General features: G+C 38.2%; 1 protein-coding gene, 1 long non-coding RNA gene and 1 pseudogene across 3 annotated transcripts in view; all 3 read right to left on the bottom strand.

Moving 5' to 3' along the window:
- LOC306660608 overlaps positions 1 to 26597 on the bottom strand; it is a 601149-nt gene that overhangs the window by 174340 nt on the left and 400212 nt on the right. The gene's annotated exons all lie outside the window — the stretch shown is intronic.
- LOC306659424 (histone acetyltransferase KAT2B-like) lies at positions 6 to 3869 on the bottom strand (annotated as a pseudogene). Its single transcript has one exon. The product of its transcript is annotated as a histone acetyltransferase KAT2B-like (transcript).
- Positions 10969 to 24899, bottom strand: LOC306660256 (torsin-1A-interacting protein 1-like; the record flags this gene model as incomplete). Its single annotated transcript, XM_079138399.1, has 3 exons — positions 10969 to 13306; positions 13375 to 14040; positions 24872 to 24899. The coding sequence occupies 3 exons, from the start codon at positions 24897 to 24899 to the stop codon at positions 12519 to 12521; spliced, it is 1482 nt and encodes a 493-aa protein (XP_078994525.1). The 3' UTR covers positions 10969 to 12518.

Raw genomic sequence — 26597 nt, 5'->3', positions numbered from 1 at the left:
TCTGACTGTTTTTAATGACTACTGATGACCCATTTTAATTTATGCTGATAGAAAACATAAGTTAAATACATTTTTAAAACCTCGTCCTTTACAAAATCAGTTTATAAATTTGCATCATAAAAATTAGTGTCGAAACCATCCAGATGGCCTTCATTTATATGGTTGTATATTAGTTGTTTTCCCAGAGTTGGGGTGGCAGATGTCCCACTTTTCTATGTAGTGTAATCAGTAAATAAAACCGAGCACTAAGCTGGAATCCCAAGACAGGTTAGTTAGTAAGACTGTGTGATGGATTTTAGTGGGATAGAACCCTGGACCTATACAGCAATGTGGCTGTTAAAATACTGACAGCAAACTTTGGTGTGAACTTAATTCACCTCAAAAAATAAACATAATCTGAAGATCCAAAAGGACAATGATTCACATATTCATTATTTTATGGGACTGTGTGTGTCACAAATGAGGAAAAAATTCTCATTTATTGGAGCAAGGACTCACCAAATAGATGTATCAACTACACATCTTTTCCTATTAAAGCACATTGATTTGATCTCAAGTGTTTTTCAAGTGTATGCTTTTGTGGCCTAGGAAATTACCTTTTGGAACTTATGGCCTGCATAAGCTAAGTCAAACATGATGTTACATTTTTATGTAGAGAAAAGAATTATTAAAATAGTGGTTATGCACTCACAAATTTGTTGTAGGTACACAATTATCAAAACCCCAGATGCTTATAAAAAGTTTGCATTATTTAGAATTTGTTCCTTAGGAATCAAAGCAGTTTGCTTTTGTGAAACTGCATTTTTCAGAACTGCTCAAAGCACCTCATCTAGATGAGTGTTTTAAAAATATATATATAAAAAGTCTTCGACGAGACTTCAAACATCACATATTTCACCTTTTACGGGCTCTATCATGTATCCCTTCCTTAAAGTCCTTCAGAATAAAATAAAAATAAACTCTCACATTCCATTAGAAAAAAATGGAAACATTCACGGTCTGAAAATTTTCTAGATTCCCCCCAAATCTTGGTACTATGTGCAATTTCCTCACATACAGGTTTTGAGGAAACCCCTGATCATCTATCATGGAATAGTTGGCTAATGGACATGCCATAGAAAATTTACATAATAGTAGTAAAACAGATTAAAATCTATTCCACAAAATAAAAATGTTCTATGACTTCAATTTAAATACATATCTGAAATCTAAAAGGAGGTTTTCTTGTTTTTCAAAAGTGCTAATTATTACATTTACAAGTCTCTTCAACACATCATCCAATTCTTTAAAAAACTAAACCACCTTGCTTTAGGCACACTGCTCAATGAGTTTCTAAGAAGCAGAGGGAAAAGAAATCACTTGTCAATTAATCCAGCTTCCTTAATTTTACTGAAGAAGAATTTCTCCAGGATATTGGCACATTTGTAGTATTCACTCTCAGGGGAGTTGTACTCTTTGCAATTGGTAAAGACTCGCTGTAAGTCTGCCATGAATAATTTCTTAGACACGTAGTACCTATTCTTGAGGCGTTCACTCATGGTTTTCAGATCCATGGGGAACCTTATAACTTCATAATATCCCGGAGCTTCTGTTCTCTTCACAGGTTCCATGAAGGGCCAAGCGCTTTGATGGCTCTTCACCTGCTGGAGGATGCTCTTGAGTGTGCTGTACAGTTGGTCAGGGTCTTTGGGCTCTTTACTTTTCTCTTTTCCACTTGGTTTCCAGCCTGTCTCTCTAATTCCAGGAATGCTTTCTATAGAAATCTGTCGAACTCCATCTTTAAAACATGAAAGTCCAGGGTAGACTTTACGAATCTGGGCCTGTTTTCGTTCTATTAGCTTTTTAATTATCTCCTTCTGCTTTTTAATAATGACAGAAAATTCTGTGTATGGAATTGGGGGATTTAGTTCACATCTCATCAAAGTGGCACCTTCGTAATCCTTGATATAGCCCACATATTTGGTTTTAGGTATTTTAATTTCTTTGGAGAAACCCTGTTTCTTGAAGTATCCGATTGCATATTCATCTGCATATGTGAGGAAGTTCAGGATGTCATGTTTTATATGATATTCTTTCAAATGATTCATCAGGTGTGTTCCATAGCCCTTGACTTGCTCATTTGAGGTTACAGCACAGAAAACAATCTCTGTGAATCCTTGGGATGGGAACATACGGAAACAGATACCACCGATAACGCGGCCATCTTTAATTAAAGCAAGGGTTTTGTGTTTCGGGTCAAAGACGAGCCGTGTGATATATTCTTTTGGCATTTGGGGCAGCTGATGGGAGAACACGTTTTGTAAGCCAACCAGCCACATCAGGATCTTCTTGTTTGGTTTCTGGTTCAAGGAATTGCCAATCACGTGAAATTCAATTACACCCCTCCGTTCTTCCAGCCTTGCTGCCTCGTCCCTGGCTGAATGTGCCGACAGAAAATTGGTCTGGGTTTGGCTCAAGCCCAGAAGAGGCTTTGCAAGCAGGACTGGTGCTCCCTCCATTTGGCTGCTCAAGGGAAGATGAGTTTGAATTGTACGAAACTGTCCCAGCCACAGGAGGTGGATTGATAACTGTTTGGATTCCTAGCTGGCTGGTTCTGGAAGAAGCTGAGAGAAAATCCTGATCCCAGATGGGCGAGTTTTGACTATAAACTTCTTCCTCTAACATGGACAGAAACTTTGGGAAATGGGTGAGGATTAGAGTTCGTTTCTCAAGAGGCAGTTTGTCTTTTTCCTGTCTTGCTTGTTCCAGGAGCTGTCGCCTCATGACAGTGAAGACTGAGCGAAGCAATGTTCTCCCGAACACCTGGGTGGTTTCGTACCGAGGTAGACTGTCACAGAACTGTGGCACATTGCAGTAACACAGCCACCTTGTGTAGTTCTCTTTGTAGCCAGAAATATCATCGTTGGGAGATCGCAGTCTTCGCTGAGATGGAGCCTCCAGATGCCAATAGTTGATGCGGTTTAGGAACATTTTGGCCAACTCAACAATTGTTTATCTTTCTTTTGATGGTAGGTGACTAAATTTGTACTGTACAAAGTTATTCACACCCTGCTCAATACTAGGTTTTTCAAATGGAGGCTTCTTTTCCAAAGAGCCTTCAACCACAGGTTTTCCTCTTTGTAAAATAGATTTTCTCAAGAGCCTATACTCTGTTTCTCTTCACAGCACCTAGCACCACCTTGAAGAGATAGAAATAAACTTGTTTGGTATCTGCATCTTCTTCCTTGTGGACGCAGGTAAAGAGATATTCCACATCCAACACTATTTCCAGGAGTCTGTTCATTTCTTCCTCTGACACATTCTCCAGGTGGGAAACATGAGCAGCTAGGGCATGGCTACAACTTCGGCAGGATTCCGTTAGACTGACAATGATTTGCTGCAGATCGGTTCTGGGGGGAGTGGGAGAGGGGTTGGGGTTTTTCCAGCCATTACATTTACAGGATTCCTCGGCCTTGCAGGCGGAGTACACTCCGAGTTTCTCCAGTTTCTTGGCCCGCGGGGCGGAGCGCAGCTGAGCCTTCTTCACCGCGATTCGGGCCGAGCCACCGCCTCCCGGTCCTTCGGCCGTGCCCGCCGCAGCCACTGCCGTCGCCGGACCGCAGGCGCCCGAGCCCCCGGCGGCGGCGGCAGCGGCACACGGGGAGCCCTGCGGCGGCGCGGGCGGCAGCGCTGCGGGCGGAGGGGGCAGCGCCCCGGGCCCGGCCCCTGCCCCGGCTCCCGCCCCGCAGCCGCCCGGCCCGGCCCCGCCAGCCTCGGACATGCCGCCCCAGAGCTCGGCAGGAGGCGCGAGTGTCAGGAGCCACCGCCGCCAGGGTCTCCCGCTCGGGCTCTGGTCGTCGGGAGCGCGAGACCCTCCCCCACGCCCTCCCGCCCCCTGCGCCCACCCCCCTCCCCGCCCCCGCCCGCCCCCGCGCGCCGTTCGCCCGCCCGCCCGCTCCGGCCGCGGCCCGCGCGCTGAGGGTGGCGGCGGCGGCGGCGGCGGCGGCGGCAGCTGCTCCCCGAGGAGGGAGGGGACTAGCGGCTCCGCGGCCGCCGCCGCCGCCACTGCACACGCCCTCCCCCGGTCCTCCCCGGGGCTCTGCTCCGCGCCCTAGCCGCGGACATGTTCCTCGGGGCTGCGGACCGGCGGTGCGCGCGGGCGGGTGCCGGCCTCCGGGTGCGCGTCGGGCCGGGAGGCCCCCGCCGCCTCTTTTCCGCCGCCCGCGGCTGTGCGCCCCCTGCCCCTCGTGTCATTTTTAATAGGAGTTATTCCATCATGTGTGAATAATGTTAGAAATGTTCTAGTAGAAAGAATATAGGAGAGAAAGCTGTAATTTCAGCAGTGAAAGAACAGAGTAGGTCAGAGTTGATGGGTTTCAGAGAAAAAAAGTCTAGTAATTGACCAGTGTTTTTCAGCTCTTAGTTGGAAAGGTCAGGACATTAGCTCTCCCACGCCTCAAGGTCCATATTAGGTGGATGGATTAATCTCCACCACCTATTTCCTACTTCTTATTGTTGCTTATAAAATTAATGGTAGTAATTACCTACCCAGCCCTTCGTTGGTTCACAATAACAAGAGATTAAATGGCAGTCTCTTCTGAAAGGCTCTGAATCTCCCCATCTCTGTACATGTCTGTGCCACATGACTATGTATCCCTGAATCAAATCACATGCACCATCTGTGCCCATAACGGTAAATCATTCCTTAATCACAACTGGAGAACGAGTGATACAGTGGTTATTACCCAGACCTTTAGAATCAGACCTACTTAATACTATCACTTTCTATCTGACCATAAGCAATTTATTGTTTATAAGCTTCAGGTGCTGACCCTTAAAAGGAAAGAACCAACTCAAAATGGGTGGACTGCACTATCCTCTTAAGGACACAGTCATAAAGCTATGGCTTCACTGACCTTAACGAGAATAAGCTGAGATTCTTCAATTTTACTTAGACTAAAGAAAAATAATGTGTTTTCTTTTGGTTATACCTTCTCTAGACACCAAACTGTCAAATAAGAATAATCTTCAGAGTATTTTGAAATTTAAAAGAAGGAGGAATAAACATTTAAATACAAGTTCACAAGCTCTAGGGAATTACTTGGGAAATATTGACTTGAAATCTAATAATATGACTTTATTGGCATTAAATTCAAGAATAAAACATCCAGATTTTGATATCTTTTCAATTACACACATCTTAGAAAAATTTTTAGGTTTATCCTAAACTTTTATAGCTGGCATGAAAATATCCTTCTCTGAAAACCACTGGAATCTCTTCCCAGTGAGTAGAAGGAAAATACCCAAATTTTCAAACAATTTCAAATGAATAAAAGATACTCTACCATTTCTATGGATGTTTGTATGGATCCATGAACCCAATACTAAGTAAGTTTCTGTCTTTATATTTTCAAATGAGGCACCTTTAATCTTTTATTAATCTTTATAATCTAAATAAACCTCAGGAAACTAACTGTTAGGTATATGCAAATAAATCTCTAAACCTTAGATAATGAATTAATTTTTTAAATTTAAGACAAAAATCTTCAGTTTTTTTTTTAGTTTTTATTATTTCATTTTAGATGAAATAATTTTCTTTTAGACATGCATGAAAAGCTATTTCAGGATCTAATAATTTAAATCAAGTAGCTGTATACAGATAACAAAAGCAACAACTTGTTATAGCTAAACACACTGCATCCAAAGAAAAGAGGCATGAGACAATGCATATTTATGTAGCATTAAAAAATGAAAAAGGTAGTGCAGGGCAGCAGGAGGAATGGAGATAAAAATAGAAATAAAACATCATTTACCCAAAGCTTCCAATGTAGTGCATTAGTGTAAGGATGATATGAATAGAAATAACAGATCTGTATACCTGCCTAACACAAAGTTTGCTAGTAGGACTTCTTTCACCAATTTGAGTATCTTCTGTAGTTATTGAACACAGGCTTTAAGCTCTCTAGAGACAAACAATGAATAATATGGTACACTTCCTTTTATAATAAATTATGCTACAAGTTTTATAAAAATCTTTTGCAGTGACAAATGTTAAAACTTTCTGCATTTGGAATCATAAACTATAGTTAACAAAGTACTGAATATTTAAATGAAGACTTTACATTTTAGAAAACCTTTAGAAAAATATGAACATTTAGGAGGTTGCATATTGGGACATACTGCCTTGGGAACTGATGGCTCCTGCATTCCGTGCAGCTGACTGGTTGTGGGTGGGTGGGGTGGAGAAGTGTGGGTAGGTGACTCATTTATCACCAGCATTGTCCAGGCAGAGCTCAGGTGACTGGCACCCTGAAGCTCTGGACCTTTGAGAACATTTTTGAACACCCATGGGAAGCTGTTGTAATAGCTGCAATGTAGAAATGCTGAATCCCTAAGAATTCAGTTAGAGTTGATGTGCTGGACAGACATATAAATCCCTCTGGAAAACTGTGCAGTCACAGACTTCTTTAATTTGAATTTTATGATTTAAGATGCTGTACTGTGAACAAGTTAATTAAACAAAGTCATTACCTGAGTTTTTCAGCATTCTTATAAAAGAACACTTAGACTTACACAGAACCACAGTTCACATATTTACCATTTCACATTTGTGTAACTTATGAATTGCTATTTGTCAAAACCATGGTTTTGTAATTGCTAAGCCATAACATTTCATATATATATATATATATATATATATATATATATATGCAAGAAAAGCTATTTCAGGATCTAATAATTTAAATCAAGTAGCTGTATACAGATACTTTCATATATATATGTATATATATTCTTTCATATATATATATGTGGTATATATATATATATATATATATATATATATATATCACAGTTTCTTTATCCATTCATCAATTGAAGGACATCTACACCAAGAATGCAAATAATCCAATTGACAAATGGGCTAAGGAAATGAATAGACACTTCACAGAAGATCTACAAGCAATCAACAAACATATGAAAAAATGTTCAACATCACTAGTAATAAGAGAAATGCAAATCAAAACCACCATAAGATTCCATCTCACCCCAATTAGAATGGCGATTATCAAGAATACAAGAACAACAGGTGTTGGCGAGGATGTGGGGAGAAAGGTACACTCATACATTGCTGGTGGGGCTGCAAATTAGTGCAGCCACTCTGGAAAGCGGTATGGAGATTCCTTAGAAAGCTTGGAATGGAACCACCATTTGACCCAGCTATCCCACTGCTTGGTCTATACCCAAAGGACTTAAAATCCGCATACTACAGAGATACAGCCACATCAATGTTCATAGCTGCTCAATTCACAATAGCCAGACTGTGGAACCAACCTAGATGCTCTTCAATTGATGAATGGATAAAGAAACTGTGGTGTATATATATACAATGGAATATTACTCAGTATGTGTTTTATTATTTATTTATTTTATTTGGTCACATTAGGCATACAAATGATCACGGTTCATTATGACATAATTATATAAGTGTGCTCTAATTCAGTCCCCATTATACACCCTTTCATTCCCCTCCTTTCTCCCTCAGCTATCTTTCCTCTACTAGTCTTTTCTCTATTTATAGCTTTTTTAAAATTACTGATTTGTGGTTATACATAAAGGTGATATTTACTGTGCTACATACATATATGAACATAAAAAAGTTAACTTCACACTGTCAAAAAGAAAAAAAGGTTGACCCAGTACTGAATTAGAACTAAATTTAGATTTGGTATAGAAAGGCCAGCAATTTAGTCCATTCTCTGTGAACTTAGTTCTGCTACATTCTTTAAAATTACATGAAGTACAAGTCAGCCCAGTTCCTCTGCTCCCACATGGCTGGGATCAAATATAATGGACATACAACAGCAATATAAATCATGAAATACTTCACCCTCATATATCAGTCTTTTTATTTGTATCATAATTATTCATTTCTGTGAGTAAGATTAAGAAGGAAATGAAATAGGGACTTAGTGACATGGCTCATTGACTTCCACCATTGTGCTAGAGTACATTTTCAGGAAGGAGGCAGAGGTAGGAGAATTTCACAAAGCAGAAAGAAAGCACTTTACTGGACAAAGTGAGGAATGGACTCCATGTCCTGGGGACAGGTAAGTTGCTATCTAGGTCTACAGGAATGAGCTGGAGATCAGGGGTCTCAGTCATGAACTCAAAGATCCATGATGGAGTTAGAGGAGGAAGAAGTTGGCTTGGAAAGACTGCTTTCACTTTTATATATGCCTCTGACACAGCAGAAACTAAATGTATTAATTTATCTCAATACTTTTGAGAGTCATGCTCTTGGGAGATATGCAGAAAAATAGAGCAGTTTGTCTGCCCCTTTCTAATTTGTACTAGTTTAACAGTTTCAAACAATACAACTCTGGGAAGGGTAGAGTTCATCCTTCTGCTTTGGTTTCTTTTTTCTTTTTTTTTTTTTTTTTGTATTTATTTATTTTTGAGAAAGGGTCTCCCTAAGTTTCCTAGACTGGCCTTGAACTTGGAATCCTCTAGTCTCTGCCTCCAGGATTGCTGGGATTATAGACCTGCCCAGACATGCCTGGTTGGTGCTGCCTTCTCAGAATAATTGAAATCCCCAGGTGAAGGGAAAGTATTCTGTGCACCAAAGCACTGGATAGAAGGATTGAAAAGGGGAGAAGAACAGAGAGTCTGGAGATCTTTTTCCAATAATCTAGAGGTAAATCATGCATATGAAATACTTTACGATTTTGTTATGAAAATGATGAACTTGTCATAAATTGATTGCAATGCAGTCTATATTGTTCTGTTTTTTATTTCCTTACTTTGCACATACATAAATGTATCATTACAACTAATGGGAACATATATGAATGTGTTTTTAATAAAACCTTGATATATTTTTGTCAGTTCTTGAAATAATTCCCACCCCACGTAGTCAGTGGGAGGGAAAATAAAATGCCTTTATGCTGGGCAGAAATGCTAGGGTCTTTCCTTCTATAAGAAAATTTTGCCTTCACATACTTTCCCCTATCATTTTGTATATTCTAGCAACCCAGGGACTGCTACAAAGCTAAAAGAATCAAGATTGTACTAAAAGTCATGGAAATGAAATTCCATCAGTCACCTTAATACTGCTTTCAGAAGGAAAATAATTTTTTGAAAAGATTCGAAAAGGCCTTCTTAATTACTAGTTAGTACAGGGGTGCTTTAATCTGTAAGGCCCCCCAAAAAGGAAACCCCAACTCTGTCCCATGGATGGACGGCAACCCCAATCAACCGCAGGAGGCGTCACTTGATGCAAACCACAAGAGGTGTTTATTCCAGCGCGCTGGGACCCAACTCCAGGAGTCGAGTCCCTAGCAGAAAATCTTGTAGGTTTATAAAGGCAGAAACCACACATCGGGAGGGGTCACACATGAAAGGGGGAAAAGGGGGAACAAAGCTGCCAGGAAATTTCAAAGGGGGTCTGGGTTTGCTGACAAAATGTTTCACAATGTTTTACAACAGGGTGTAGATTCTGGTCAATAGTTTCTGGTAATCCTACTGTTTGAGCACTATCTGGCTATCAGGCTCAATTTACTCTTTTACTCTCTGTTTGGGGCTGTTTCCTGGAACAGCTTTAAGGGCTTTGTTCCTATTACTGGGAGGGAAACCTTAGGGAGTTGAGATAAAACAGACAGCTTAAAAAAATGTCCATTCTTTCAAATCCTTTAAAAATGTGGAGAGAAGAGTCCCAGATCTTGACAAGTAATTAAACCAATGGATTGAAAGCAGAAATGCATATCCCTGAAGATTTCACTACAGTATCAATAAAGGGAAGGTAGAAATCAACAAAGGTTGAGAAAAGGAAACTTCAAATGTGGTGGGGTTAATACTCCAGCAGAGCTCTAGAAGACAGAAATGGACAGGAGAGGAGTATTAACTGACTCAGCAGGTTGAAGGAACTTTATCTGATTTAGCGAACCAGAGTGGCGCCTACAGAAGAGGGTGGAAATGAGAAGCAAGGTTCACAGGGTGCAGGTTTCCAAAAGCTGAGGCCGTTGGCACAGGCTACCAAAGAAGATGGGCTTGGGCTTTAAGCTAAAAGGAGAGATAAAAATTTGTCTTCTGAGTACTGATAGCCATGGGAGTCTCTATCTTCATCTGCCTCACTCAGTATCCTGCTCACATAACCAGTCCCACTTAGCTTGTGCAAAAGTATTTGTTGAAGATATTTTACTTAAGAGCCTCTATATTTCTAGACATGGTAGCAGGGAGGGGAGCCTGTGGAGAACTCAGGTGATGAAGGAAAAAGAAATTAATTGGAAGCCCAAAAGTGAATGATGAGTTATTCTAGGCACTTTGCATTATCCTGATATCTTTCTGTATTGTCCCTAAGCTGTACATTGGAAGGTAGGTTCCAGATTGAAAACCTGAAATGCTAAAATATAGGGTCTGCATTCCCAAAATTGAGGTTTCTGCCTATCCACTTAGCTTTAAGTCCTCTAGTCAGCCCCATCTATTAACTTGAGGTCACAGCCAGCTTTCCAGTGCTTTATACTGAATTACTTTAAAAAGTCCATGATCACTAGATGTTTGAGAAAACTAACATGAAGGGGAAGGATATTTTAAAATGATATTCAATAATACAAATAGTACAGGAAGCAGATACATGTACATGTGTATATATAAATATATGTGTATATATAATTTTTTAAATGACCTGAAGTAATTAAAGAAAAGGAAAAGTTTTGATATAAATTGAAGAAAATCTTCTAGAAAGTACCAATGATCAATAGGAGAATCATATCCAATGAGGTCCAACTACCAGAAATGATGGGAATTTTAGAGAAATGAAAAAGGAAAAAGAGAGGTAAAGAAATTTCAAATAAATATAATATGTAATAGTATACAATAAGCACCTTTTCCAAGACTATATTATGTGAAATTGCCAACCAACATATTAATAAGAATTTGGCACATGAAATGGTAAAAAGTTCACAGCAATTCAAGTTCTTTTTTTTTTTAGAGTACAAACCAAGAAAGTAAGTTTATTTAAATTACTAAAATAGCTTTTAAATTCATTTACACATCAGCTGCTTCAAATATTTCCTGAAAGATATAAGTAACATATTACTTTAAAATTACTAGGGTCAGTGAAACATTTAATAAAAACATTTCTCCATATAATATGTATGTATAAAATAAGCCTTTTCAAAAACTCCTGTTTTCTAATCCTCTATAAATCAGATGATCTAACTTTGGATAATTAGGAACAAATTATCATAAAGGGTCTAAATTTCTGAATACTGATAGTCCTAATAGAAATTAGACCACTCTCTGCTACCAATTGTGAGTTGTGAGACCCTCAAAGGGTAAATGATGAAGTCAATGACTGCCTTGAGTACTCTAAAAACAATCTTTTTCATTTAAAGGCCTGTGGTCAATTAAAACATATGTGGGTCCAGAATTAAGATTTTATAAAAACCAAAGCAGTTGACAGGTGAGAAAGCTCAATTTAGATGCCAAGTTACATCTAAAATTCTACAGAAATACATCTAACATTCTTCACATGTGGTAAAGTTCACTATCTTTTTGGCTTGAGGCACTCAATAAAATTTATCACGTGCATAGTAAATCTTTAGATTTGTGATAGAGTGTCACTAAAGGACTTAGACTGTAACAAATGGGCGAGCAGAGAATTAAATCCTTCTTCAATAGCCCAGGATGGCTGGTTAACAAACTGTGTGCCAATTTCCAAAACTGTATTGCTTATTTCAAAAAAACCCCAAACTTCTGGTTATGTCCAAAATAAACTGCTCTGAGTTTACATGCCCTTAAGAGTTAAACAAGCAAATATATTAAGCCTGATATTCAGGCTTTAAAAATCCTTGGGAGAACCAAGAATTTCTTTAAGGAAGGAAGTGGGGAGAAAGAAAACACATCTCAGCAGATCTCGCCGGGGTCACAGTTCAGATGTCTGAGTAACTACAGCTTGGTGACCTAACATTTCATCTTAAAGACTTTTTCTCTTCTATTGCATTCTCCATTCCACAATTCCTCTCTTCCCCACCCTCCAAAAACAAAGGAAAAAAAAATCTAAACATACACCCGGATGACCTTTCATGACTTCCCATTACTTTTGTTCCTGCAAGCAGAAGCCTACTGGGAACTCACACTCTGTGGCATAAAAGGAAACATAATGGGAAAGTCCATGGTTACTATCAGAGAGCTGCCTTGCTAATAACAAACTGTGAGAAATCTAAGTTAAAAAGCAGGGGCCGTTCATAGGAAAGGAGCCTAACTCCTGTTACTGTAACACCGCAGCAATAAAGACTCAGTCCAGAATCAAACAGATTCTCTACAGGACTGCATATAATTTACTCTCCTAAATACCCTTAACATAGCTCTCAACAGAAACAGAGAAATGATTCTCTCAAGTCACAGATAATTAGATTGAATAAATGATTTAGATGTTCCATGAACTTCCTGTTCTTTCAAAAAGTGCTCTGAATTTTGTCTCTGGATACAAAGTCTGGAAAATTCTCAGAACTTGAGACATGATTCTCTTCTTTCACCCCTTATAAGCAGATGCCCCTTTTAAGGGCATCTTCTGGTTGCACAGGCAGGACTAAGTGAGAGATTCGGCTCCAGAGCCCATTCAGTTTGTCTAGGTCCATGTGATTGTAGGAGCTGGGTGTGTTAGAGTCGGTGAACTTGACTCTGAGGAAATCTCTCACTTTTTCTTCAACTTCCTTTAGGCCTAGACTGGTTCCAAGTGTCTCCTCTTCCAACAAGACAGTCAGAACTAAGGCTACATCTTTGAAGGCTGCATTTTCATGGTCACAATATTTATAGAAGATCAAAGCAGAGCTTGCAGGCAGCAACTCGAAGCGGTGCACCACTGCCGCATTCTGGCCATTTCTGAATCCGTTGCTCAGCTGCTGATCTACCTCTAGTTTGACAGCATCACTGTCTTGAGCAGCTTTGCCTGTCCCATCAATCCGGATGGCACGGACACTACGGAAGGAAGAATAGGCATCGGCAATTTGTTCGCTCAGACACTTAAGCGCTTCTTCGGCATCTCGGGCAGCAGTGAGTAGCAAGATAGCAGGCGAATTCCGAGGATGGGAGCTATTAAGATGTTTTTCCAGGAACATCTGGCTCCTTTTCCACAGCTTCTCATCTTGACCTTGGTACTTAGTCATAAGTTGCTGCATCTGGTTTTGAAACTCTTGAACAGCAGCAGTGTCCACCTCAGGAGTATGAAGGAACCAAAATGTCCCCAAGGCAAGAATAGTTATCAGACAAAGCGGCCACCAGCCCCATTTCCTCTTGACAAAGGATTCATTTTGGAGTTGTTCAGCTACTTCATGAATCACAGGGCAGTGGCACCAAACTGTACTAGGAGAGTCACTATTTTTCACTGCTGTTGGCTAGAGGTTGATGGAGACTGGTTTCCAAGCTCTGATTTCTGAATGCTGTCATTTTGCATCCTAGTCCTCATTCTTACATTTTGTTCAATACATTCCTGAGGGTTTTTTTGATATCCGGAGCTCTGCACTGAAGGCTGCTTTTCATGAGCTGTGAAGTCTTGACTTTGTGATAATCTCCAAATTGATTCTGCATGTTGACCAGATGATCTAGTGGTTAGATCTCCAGATTCAACCGAATTCCCGGATCTGACCTTAACAGCAGTGACATCACTGTAAGAGCTGTCTTGATCATCATCTTCGGTTTCTCCTTCTTCAGAGAAATTGACCTTCTGTAAGACACTGGGCGCTTCTAATTCACTCATTTTAGTATTTCCATTGGTTCTGTAAGCTGAATCAGATCTTGGGCTTCTTAGAGGGGGTCTACTTAGACTAATTACAGGATCTTCACTTGCCACTGCTGTATCCTCCTGTGTTCTCCTGACAGTTTTCTTTGAGACTGTCTGGCTTATAACAGTTTGGTAAGATGGTTCATCATCTTCAGACGACTGCGAGTCCCGTAACCCTCTCCTGGTCGTAACCGAAGACGGCTGTAGCGGAGATTGTTGTGAGTGCTGCTGCAGAAGCCGGGTAGCCCTTCGCATCTTCATCTCCTCTGCTTCCTGGAGTCCTCAAGTTCTTATGAAAGTATATTTTTAAAAAAAGTGAAAACTTTCTAATGTATTCATGGGGGCAAGAGAAATTTGTTCATACATGAAAGAAATGAAAATTAGAAGAACTTGATTATTTTGTTTTATTAATAACCAAGGATTTGAGAATGAACTTTAAAATCTCAATGGAAGTTTATTTCAATCAAGAAATCAGTGCTCTTGCAACTATAACTCAATCAAATAGTTTTAGTACTTTAGAGAATAAATGTTGGCTAAAATACAACAGCCAATTGAAATTTCCCAGGACTAAACAGACTAGGAAGACAAATGAACAGAGGAAAACTTTTTGAGAAATAATGTAGATGATGGGCTGTTAGTATGTTTGATCTTAGGAATAAAGATTAATAAATATCTGTGACAGAAAAGTTTATAAAGATTCTATAATAGAAAGAACGTCTTAGCAGAAGATATTACTGGGTTCATCAGTGAAGAATGTTTATGGAATAATCATGATGTAAATAAAAACTAAGTAACGAACTGAAGTATGGGAATTCGAATTTGTGTTACTGTATGGGAAGCCTGTTACCAAAAATAAAAATTAATAAATATGATTTCTATTTAGTAAAACATATTAATTATAAGCAAATCACTTGGAAATACAGAGAAAAAGCTTTAAAGGTTAGGTTTAAGAACTGACTGTGGTGGTCTCATGAAGATTATGATGGGGTTGAGGGAAAGACAAAGTATAGGACTATTGTGTTTTATAATATATATCTTAGTACTATGTGTTCTTTCAAATATACAAAATACTGAGATATTCATTGAGCATACTTGGTTGGAAATGGAAGTCCAATATACCACAATATTGCTAAGGACCTACCTGAATCCAAAAAATATGAAACATACCTCTGATTCACTCATATATGAGACTTGACTGTCGTATCAATGCAGGCATTGAATGATCGCACCAATCGACAGTTAAAAGAGCAAATACAGGAAGCAAAAGATCATTTCAATAAAGAGTTAGAGATATTGAAAAAAAACCAAACAGAAATCCTTGACATGAAGGAAACAATAAATCAAATTAAGAACTCCATAGAAAGCATATCCAGTAGGATAGAACACCTGGAAGACAGAACCTCAGACATTGAAGACAAAATATTTAACCTTGAAAACAAAGTCGAACAAACAGAGAAGATGGTAAGAAATCATGAACAGAATCTACAAGAACTATGGGATATCATGAAAAGGCCAAATTTAAGAATTATTGGGATTGAGGAAGGTCTAGAGAAACAAGCCAAAGGAATGAACAATCTATTCAACGAAATAATATCAGAAAATTTCCCAAATCTGAAGAATGAAATGGAAAATCAAGTTCAAGAGGCTTACAGGACTCCAAATACACAAAATTACAACAGACCCACACCAACGTACATTATAATGAAAATACCTAACATACAAAATAAAGACAGAATTTTAAAGGCTGTGAGAGAAAAGAACCAAATTACATTCAGGGGGAAACCAATACGCATATCAGCAGATTTTTCAATCCAGACCCTAAAAGCTAGAAGGTCCTGGAACAACATTTTTCAAGCCCTGAAAGAAAATGGATGCCAACCAAGAATCTTATACCCAGCAAAACTTACCTTCAAATTTGACGATGAAATAAAATCCTTCCATGATAAACAAAAGCTAAAAGAATTTACAAAAAGAAAGCCAGCATTACAGAACATTCTCAACAAAATATTCCATGAGGAGGAGATGAAAAACAAAGAAGCAAATCAGCAAAGGGAGGAATTATCCTAAAGGAATTGTCAAATAAAGGAGGAAACAAGTTGTGTCAAACAAATAAATAAACAAAATTTTAAAAATGAACCAAATGACCGGGAAACCAAATCATTTCTCTATAATAACCCTGAATGTTAATGGCCTGAATTCATCAATCAAAAGACATAGACTGGCAGACTGGATTAAAAAGAAAGATCCAACAATATGTTGCCTGCAAGAGACTCACCTCATAGAAAAAGATACCCATAGATTAAAGGTGAAAGGATGGGGAAAAACATACCATGCACATGGACTCAGCAAAAAAGCTGGAGTATCCATCCTCATTTCCGATAATGTGGACTTCAAGCCAAAGTTAGTCAGAAGGGATAAAGAAGGTCATTTCATACTGCTTAAGGGAAGCATAAATCAGCAAGATATAACAATCATAAACATCTATGCCCCAAACAGTGGCTCATCTATGTATGTCAAACAAATCCTTCTCAATTTCAGAAACCAAATAGACCACAACACAATAATACTAGGTGATTTTAACATGCCTCTCTCACCACTGGACAGATCTTCCAGACAAAAATTGAACAAAGAAACCATAGATCTCAACAACACAATCAATAATTTAGACTTAATGGACATTTATAGAATATACCATCCAACCAAGAGTGAATACACTTTCTTCTCAGCAGCACATGGATCCTTCTCTAAAATAGACCATATATTATGCCACAAAGCTAATGTTAGCAAATACAAGAAGATAGAGACACTAGCATGTATTCTATCAGATCATAATGGATTGAAGTTAGAAATAAATGAAAGAGTAAAACACAGAAACTATTCCAACATCTGGAGATTAAACAATATGCTATTATATGATGAATGGATAACAGAAGATATTAGGAAGGAAATTAAAAAATTCTTAGAGGTAAATGAGAACAAAGAAACATCATATCAAAATCTCTGGGACACTATGAAAGCAGTACTTAGAGGGAAATTTATTTCATGGAGCTCATTTAATAAAAGAAGTAAAACTCAACAAATAAACAACCTAACACTACAGCTCAAAGCCTTAGAAAAAGAAGAACAGACCAGCACCAAAAGTAGTAGAAGACAGGAAATAGTTAAACTCAGAGCTGAAATCAATGAAATTGAAACAAAAGAAACAATACAAAAAATTGACAAAATAAATAGTTGGTTCTTCGAAAAAATAAACAAAATTGATAAACCTTTAGCCACACTAACAAAGAGAAGACGAGAGAAAACCCAAATCACTAAAATTCGGAATGAACAAGGAAATATCACAACAGACAGGATGGAAATACAAAACATAATTAGAAGCTATTTTGAAAATCTATACTCCAACAAAATAGAAAATTTCGAAGACATCAACAGGTTTCTAGAGACATATGAATTGCCTAAACTGAATGAGGAGGACATAAACAATTTAAATAGACCAATTTCAAGTACTGAAATAGAAGAAGTCATCAAAAGCCTACCAACAAAGAAAGTCCGGGACCAGATGGGTTCTCAGCCGAGTTCTACAAAACCTTTAAGGAAGAACTCATTCCAATACTTCTCAAAGTATTCCATAAAATAGAAGAGGAGGGAACCCTCCCAAACTCATTCTATGAAGCCAATATCACACTGATACCTAAACCAGACAGAGACTCATCAAGGAAAGAAAATTTCAGACCAATATCCTTAATGAACATCGACGCAAAAATTCTCAACAAAATTTTAGCAAATCGCATGCAAAAACATATTAAAAAGATAGTGCACCATGATCAAGTGGGTTTCATCCCAGGGATGCAAGGTTGGTTCAACATCAGGAAATCAATAAACGTAATTCACCATATTAATAGACTTAAAGTCAAGAATCACATGATTATTTCAATAGATGCAGAAAAAGCATTTGATAAAATACAGCACCCCTTCATGCTCAAAACACTAGAAAAAATAGGGATAGTGGGAACATTCCTTAACATTGTAAAGGCCATTTATGCTAAGCCCATGGCTAATATCATTCTAAATGGTGAAAAACTGAAAGCATTCCCCCTAAAAACTGGAACAAGGCAGGGATGCCCTCTTTCACCACTTCTATTCAACATCGTTCTTGAGACTCTGGCCAGAGCAATTAGACAAACCAAAGAAATTAAAGGGATACGAATTGGAAAAGAAGAACTCAAACTATCCCTGTTCGCTGATGACATGATTATATATTTAGAGGAACCAGGAAATTCCACCAGAAAACTCTTAGAACTCATAAGTGATTTCAGTAAAGTAGCAGGTTACAAGATCAATGCCCATAAATCCAACGTATTTTTATACATAAGTGATGAATCTTCAGAAAGAGAAATTAGGAAAACTACCCCATTCACAATAGCCTCGAAAAAAATAAAATACTTGGGAATCAATCTCACAAAAGAGGTGAAAGACCTCTACAATGAGAACTATACAACACTAAAGAAAGAAATTAAAGAACACCTTAGAAGATGGAAAGATCTTCCATGTTCTTGGATAGGAAGAATTAATATTGTCAAAATGGCCATACTACCTAAAGTGCTATACAAATTCAATGCAATTCCAATAAAAATCCCAATGACGTACCTTACAGAAATAGAGCAAGCAATTATGAAATTCATCTGGAAGAATAAGAAACCCAGAATAGCTAAAGCAATCCTTAGCAGGAAGAGTGAAACAGGGGGTATTGCAATACCAGATCTTCAACTCTACTACAAAGCAATAGTAACAAAAACGGCATGGTATTGGTACCAAAATAGAAAGGTAGATCAATGGTACAGAATAGAGGACACGGACACAAACCCAAATAAATACAATTTTCTCATACTAGACAAAGGGGCCAAAAATATGCAATGGAGAAAAGATAGCCTCTTCAACAAATGGTGCTGTGAGAATTGGAAATCCATATGCAACAGAATGAAACTAAACCCATATCTCTCACCATGCACGAAACTAAACTCAAAATGGATTAAGGACCTCGGAATCAGACCAGAGACCCTGCAGATTATAGAAGAAAAAGTAGGTCCAAATCTTCACCTTGTTGGTCTAGGACCAGACTTCCTTAACAGGACTCCCATAGCACAAGAAATAAAAGCTAGAATCAACCACTGGGATAGATTCAAACTAAAAAGCTTTCTCTCAGCAAAGGAAACTATCAGCAATGCGAAGAAAGAGCCTACAGAGTGGGAGAATATCTTTGCCAATCATACTTCAGATAGAGCACTGATCTCCAGAATCTATAAAGAACTCAAAAAACTCTACTCCAAGAATTCAAATAGTCCAGTCAACAAATGGGCTAAGGAAATGAATAGACACTTCACAGAAGAAGATCTACAAGCAATCAACAAACATATGGAAAAATGTTCAACATCTCTAGTAATAAGAGAAATGCAAATCAAAACCACCCTAAGATTCCATCTCACCCCAATTAGAATGGCGATTATCAAGAATATGAGCAACAACAGGTGTTGGCGAGGATGTGGGGAGAAAGGTACACTCATACACTGCTGGTGGGGCTGCAAATTAGTGCAGCCACTCTGGAAAGCAGTGTGGAGATTCCTTAGAAAACTTGGAATGGAACCACCATTTGACCCAGCTATCCCACTCCTTGGCCTATACCCAAAGGACTTAAAATCTGCATACTACAGAGATACAGCCACATCAATGTTCATAGCTGCTCAATTCACAGTAGCCAGACTGTGGAACCAACCTAGATGCCCTTCAATTGATGAGTGGATAAAGAAACTGTGGTATATATATACAATGGAATATTACTCAGCCATAAAGAATGATAAAATTATGACATTTGCAGGCAAATGGATGAAATTGGAGAATGTCATGCTAAGTGAGATAGGCCGATCTCAAAAAGCCAAAGGACGAATGATATCGCTGATAAGTGGAGGATGACACATAATGGGGGGGAGGGAAGGGTTAGAGTTAGGGTTAGGGAGGGGGGCAAGTATGGAGGAAGGAACTACTGTATAGAGGGTAAAGAGGGGTGGGAGAGGTGGGGGGAAGGGAAAAAATAACAGAATGAATCAAACAACATTGCTCTATGTAAATTTATGATTACACAAATGGTATGCCTTTACGCCATGTACAAACAGAGAAACAACATGTATCCCATTTGTTTACAATAAAAAAAAAAAGTTTTTGCTATGTTGATGTCTCTAATGCCATTGGAAACTGAATTTGAAAACATCAATAAAGAACACATTTTGAAAAAAAAAAAAAAAAAATTTCCAGATCCTCTCAGTCCTGATAAATAGTCATTATTGACTAATACAATAAAAGTAATTTTTTCAAAATAATAAACATTTTGGAATCTCAGGGAATAGTTCTGTATCATCTTTCTCAAAATGATGGACCCTGGGATAACAATATTCAAAGCAGTATAACAATCTTCTGATTTACTGAGTAAACATGTTTCATTTGGCCATTATTTATATAAGAAATCTCAGTTATATAACAACTTAGAATCCTGTTCGTCTGTACATTTTCCTTCTTTCTTCTGATCTTGCTATCTTCATTCATATCAGCAGACTATCATAATGGGAAACTATTCACCTTCAGCTAAATCATCTTGTTTGGATCAAACAGCTTTAGAAAATCCCTTCTCAGCTGATGAAGTTACTGCCATTCATGGACATTATCATCCCTGCTTTGGATTGTGCTCCATTATTCTGAAATTACCAGGTTAACCTTTACATTCAGTCACAACAAACTATCAGCAACTGTTAATCAGTTAACATCTATTAGCTCCACTAATTCTTTGCACCTTTTGAATGCAAGCCTATTTGCTTTCTAATTTTATTTCCAAGGTGTTCAATGTGCCAGTCCATTAGCAAATTATGCCTAATATGTGACTTTGGTGTAAGTTGAATGTTTTATTGACTTAACTGATCTTTCCAGATTGCGACACCATTTCTTTCCTTCTGTCGCTTTTTGAGTATTTGTGCGAAGATGACTTGCTATGCATCCAGGATTATCTTCTAATTAAGCTGATTGTAACACCATGTATATGAGACTAATTCTTCTAGCTTTATTTTAAATTGGACACTCTATTCTCTAGAGAAGCATTTTCATCAAACTAATGGTTAGCATAGGAAAATGGACACAGGTGGCTCCTATGGAAATTTTGGATCTCAGACCTATGGCTTCTGCCTAATTATAGTTCAGTAAATTTGTCTCTTTAGTAAGCAGGTTAATTAAAGGTATCATCTGTTATTAGGAGTGGAAATTTTAACTAGCAGATACTCAAACAAGCAATCAGGTGAACTGAGTTCAAATGCAACTGTAACGTTGATTGGCTAATTAACTCAGTGACTTCCTCATTTGAGAGGTAACAAATTTGCCTACATCAATGAATCTCAAATTCCAAGAGTGTGCAAAATTCCAACAGTGTGTAAAATTATGAAATACTAAAATCCTATTAAAAATATGTAAGTATGAAAAACTAGGTATAAATAAGGCTTAAAATTTTAAAATTTTCTCAAAATAGTATATGTTCATGACTGAAAGCTACTCACATAAGGAAATATTTATAACCAATAAATCATGGAACCAGTAGACTTAATTGAAGAAAGAAAATATATGAAGATCTTCCCTCATTCAGTTTGTTCAGCTTTATTGAGCATCCCCTGTTAAAACCTGTGAAGTGTGACAGAAAATATAAAGAGATAAGTGCTCAAAAGGAATAGACAATGAGATCCTTGTACCATGGTGTAAGAAAATTTGACAAAATACACAAAATACTGTTTTCTCTAAATTATATGACTCTTTGAACAATCCCCTTTGAATATCCAATGGTATTGAATCTTCTCTGTGTTGATGGGGCTGGAGATGCCATTTAAGGGTCACGGACTTAGTGAAACAAAATATGTGGGCTACATAGTATCACTATGTTCTAGTGCATGAGATTTTTTTTTTCCATGGGTGCAGAAGTACTGAATTTATAGGTTTTCAGAATATAAAAGAAGCAGGCTTACCAAGTCTCTTCTATGATACTGTGTCATATTTCCCGTAGGCCAGGAAAGGCAATGGTTACTATGTATGAAGCTCCTATTTAGAACAGGACAGCAAAAACCTAAATTTTAAAATTAACAATATGTGTATGCACATATGTAGCAAAAATACGTTTGATTATAATAGTAGAGTGAAAATACACAATTAAAAAAGGAAGCTTAAAAATATGTTTAAGATTTAGTTTTAAAGAAAGATGTAAGACTTAAGAACATTCGTGATAGTTAAGTGAGATTTTACTTGCCAATACTGATCTTGGGTAGAGAAGTGGAAGGGAGTCCCAGCAAAGGAAAATGTAGACAAAGGTAAAGAAATAAAAGACAAAGATTATAGCTTGTCTTTATATTTTCCTCAGGGACTAGCACAAAGTAAATACTTATTAAGTATATGTTGAAATTAATAGAGAAAAAGAGAATATTCCATGTAGCTAGAGCACTAGGTGTGAAGCAGGCAATATAGAAAATATAGTCAGTTTGGCTGGTTTTCAATTTCTGAAAGTCTGATGGTTAATGTTTCATGTCAGCTTGTAAAGTGTTCATGAATAGGTTGGTATTTAAATCTATAAACTTTTGGTGAAGAAGATTGCCCTTCATAATGTGTGCGGGTTTTCTCTAATCAGTCAGAGGCATGAACAGAACAAATACTGACTTCCCATTCAAGACTGCAGAAGGCAACTGTACAATTAGATTTCTTGTGTTTCAAGACTGCTGACTTACACTGAGAGATTTATTCAGCCTCTGCAATCACTTGAGCCAATTTCTTTAATAATAAATCTTTGCTATATGTGTAGTCCACTGGTTCTGTTTCATTTGTGAATCTTACAGACTAGAAATCCACTCTGGTTTAGGGTTTTTTGTTTGTCTGTTGTTTAATCCAGTGTTAGAAAGTCATTTTAATAAAGAGAATAATGGGAATGGTATAAATGATTTTAAGTGTATGAACCTAATAGTCATTTTGATACCAGGGAGAGTGTTATATTTAAGACATGAGGTGTCCTCCAAAACCTCATGTGTGAGACAATGCAAAAAATTTCAAAAGTGAACAGTTTGGCTTATGACAGTCTTAAATTGATTGGTTTCAAAATCCACTTGAATGGATTATCTGGGTGGTAACTGTAGACAGGCAGGGTGTGGCTGGAGGAGGTGAGTCTCTGTGATGTGCTTTTGGGGTTTATATTTTGTCTCTCCTGAGAAGAGCTCCCCTGCTTCCTGGTGGCCAAATTCCAAAATGCATTCTTCCACCACCTTTCCATCTTCATATTCTGCCTCATTCTGGGCCCAAAGCAATGGAGGCCACCCTTTATGGACTGAGATGTCTGAAACCATGAGGCCCAAATAAACTTTTTCTCCTCTAAAATTGTTCTTGTAAGGTATTTTGGTCACAGTTGGGGGGGGGGGGGGTTGGAGGATGACTAACAGAGAAGCAAGGATGATTTAAACCAAAAAGTTTCTTTTAGATGAAAGGTGATTGAAATTGGATGCAGACAGGGCAGAATGACAGGGGAGAATGGCACTATTTTACCAATTTTTTTTATTGGTGCATTGAAGTTAGGCACAATGGTAGGATTTGTCGTTAAATATTTGTACATGCACACAATATAATAATATAATTTGGCCAATATCACTCCCTAGTATTTCCCTTTTCTTCCCCTCCTCCCACTCCCTGGTCCCTTTCCTTCACTCCACTGATCTCCCTTCTATTTTCATAAGTTCCCCCCCAAACCACAGCACTAACTTTTTTCCTCTCTAGATTCCACATATGAGAGAAAACATTTTACACTTGACTTTCCGAGTTTGGTTTATTTCACTTGACATAATATTCTCAGGTTCCAACTGTTTTCCTGCAGATTTCATGTTTTTTTGAGAACTGGATTTGCCAGTTGGCTGGAAATGAGAATTTCAAGAAGGGTGAGAACAGAAGAAATGATTTTCAGATTGAGCTTCTACAATTATGATGTCATTTCTTTAAATAGAAAATGTAGAAGAGAGAGGTTTGCAACAAGTGTTGACTAGAGATGCTCATCCAATAGCCTCTCAACCAAGAGTCCAGTAGGTTCAGGAAGAAATCTTGATTCAGATAAATGTAATTTGCAGTGCAAATACTACACATGGGTCAAAAAGTGAATGAGTGGAGTCCTTGACTTTGTAAAGAAACAAATAGTATTTTCTACTTCTCATTAGAATCACATTTTGGGAGTTGGAATGGGTGAACTGGTGTTATTAGTGTAATACAAAGCTGCTCTCCCCGCCCTTTCTGGTGCAGCCATTTTCCCTGGACACAGCCCCACCTTCCATTCACCCAGAAGCTCAGCTTTTTGCATGTAACACTGGACTTCAGATTGGTAAGTTCCCTTGGACAGGTCCCCACTCTAGACCACTTAAACACACTTCTGCTGACCTGAGAAGTGACCATTGAGTGTCCGGGGCTCTCGCAACGGCTGAGGTGTGGGGGTACCCCCAGCCACAACTTTTATAGTTACAGCTGGCCCCTATAGTCAGTCTTTTCCTGTCAGGTGGATTCCTGATTTTATGGTGGAGTTTCTCTCTCAGGGTTGAGGCTCATCTTAACGCTCCCGCTCACACTCGTATTTGAAAACCCTGATATCAGGTCCTCAAACTCTTCTCGGCTTTTGCCCAGCACACACATTGGTGCTTGTGTGACAACACAATCAATGTGCTGCCCCTCATCTCCAGCCCAGTACTCTGGCCTCGGGACACCCTGGGCACAGACTCAGCTGTATTAGTCCCCACCATGGGATCTGGGTCCTCCAATCTGGCAGATTCAACCCTGGGAACCCTTCACCCGACCTGCGGCTTAAAGCCATCAAAATTAATTTGTGTAATGACACACAGCTTCCATGAGCGAGTGGGCAGATGGAAAAAGATTCCTTATCTTCAAGTCTCTTCTTTCTTGCTTATTGGCTCTTCCTGCAGGTTCAGGCACCTCCGGCCCCTGTTTCTCTGTCTTCTCCTGCTTCTCCATCTCCTTTACCCTGTTCTGTTTCTGCTTCCATTCCCCGGCCCAGCCCACCTAGTCCTCCTGCCAGAAGGTCCTGCATACGCCGGAATGGAGGGAGTAACCAGCCCAACCATCAGTGGCATATCCCAGTAAGGAGTATAATGTAGCAGCCCCATTCCCCACAAGTAGTGAGAGAAAATTGTCCTCCAAATCTGAATTGATTACTAACCAGGAAAAAGGGTTAAAATGCCCTAGGCATCAAGTTTCTGCTAGAACATTTTAGCCCCTTTCAGACCCAGATCTCAGTCAAGGCTTACATTGAAATGTAAATGGAGGAAACCAGAATGCTCAGTGGGAAACCAGTCTCAAACCCAAGGAAAAAAGTGTCCATTTTAAATTTCTCCTGGGCTGCTACTCAGAATACTTTTTCTCTCCCTTTCACCTCTTCTCTCTTTCTCATTTTCTCATGCTATAATTAATGATCATTATCATTTTTCTTCTAGGACTTTTGTTTTTCTTAAATGCTATAGTTTTGAGCTCACAATTTTGATCCTACATACCTAGGTTAATGATTTTTGATCAGTTCTTTTTATCTTTTTATCAGTTATTTTTGAACATCTGTTATATTGCAATGGAGATAAGCATTACAAGGCCTTTGCTTTTGTGTTAAATATAAGTGTGCATAAAAATTAAAATTTTAAAAATGGATCCAAATATTTTTAATGCATGTGATATTAAAAGGTTCAATTTAAATTGGGTAAATTAATAGAAGTAAAATATCTTTAAAATTAACTCACAAGTCTCTGTGGTCAAACTAATAAAAAGTTGATGTTTATAAAATGTCTAACATCAATTTTTCTAGGACTTTTCTTCAACAGGAAAGAGACAGCAAATACTGTTTACACTTGTCTGACATCTTTTTTTTTTACACTTGTCTGATATCTTGGTTTTTTACAATAAGATGAGTGAATTAGAGTTGACACATGTGGGATTACTCAAACGTATTTGCTAGAGATATCTGATTAATTTACAAAGTTATTCTATGGGGTAACATACTTAAACATTATTCTTTGTATATTAAATGTGTTCATATTTTCCAGGTATACAAGCCTTTAAAGCGGAAAATTTATCAAGCTGCTATTCTTCAAATTAAACTTGTCTGTAATGGTAAACCTATCATTTAATGTTCTATATAGGACTTGTCATCCATAGGGTATATGTAAAATTTGTTAAATGTATTTCTAACAGTTATTGAGAGCCTGATTTGTTTAAAGGTTAAGCATGAAAGCATTTTACCACTTTCCCACACAAAAGAAAACTTAAAAGCTCTCTCGGCCTTTCTTTAATTCATATTTTAGATATAATGTTAAATTGTGTTAACTAATGTTCATATAGACTCAGGAGTCAATATATGTAAACTTCTTAAAATGACATTTAAGAAAGAGTGTAATTTGCAGTAGCAAAAATGGGACAACAGTGACTGAGATTGGGGTCTCTGACCTCATGACTGTGGCATGCATGGTGCCTGGGAGTGCTCTTGTGCAGGGGCACAAGATGCCTAACTGCTGTGGCAGTACACTGATCTCAGGCACACAGCTCTTGGGCAGGAAGGAATTCTTTTGCTAGATAACCAGTGTTTCATCAGCTCCCTTCTCTGGTTCCTGCCCGCCTTACAGTAACTTTGGAACCTAACATTGCACACATATAAAGATTGCTGACATAACTCTTTAGATCTGCATTTCCATCAGAGAACAGAGCTAAAAGCTCCACCTTACCTGAGATAAGGCTCTGCCTCACA

Source organism: Sciurus vulgaris (assembly GCF_902686455.1).
Source record: "Sciurus vulgaris genome assembly, chromosome: 4".
NCBI lineage: Eukaryota > Metazoa > Chordata > Mammalia > Rodentia > Sciuridae > Sciurus > Sciurus vulgaris.
The sequence above is the reverse complement of the archived record's forward strand: the minus strand, read 5'-3'. Positions and strand labels throughout refer to the sequence as shown.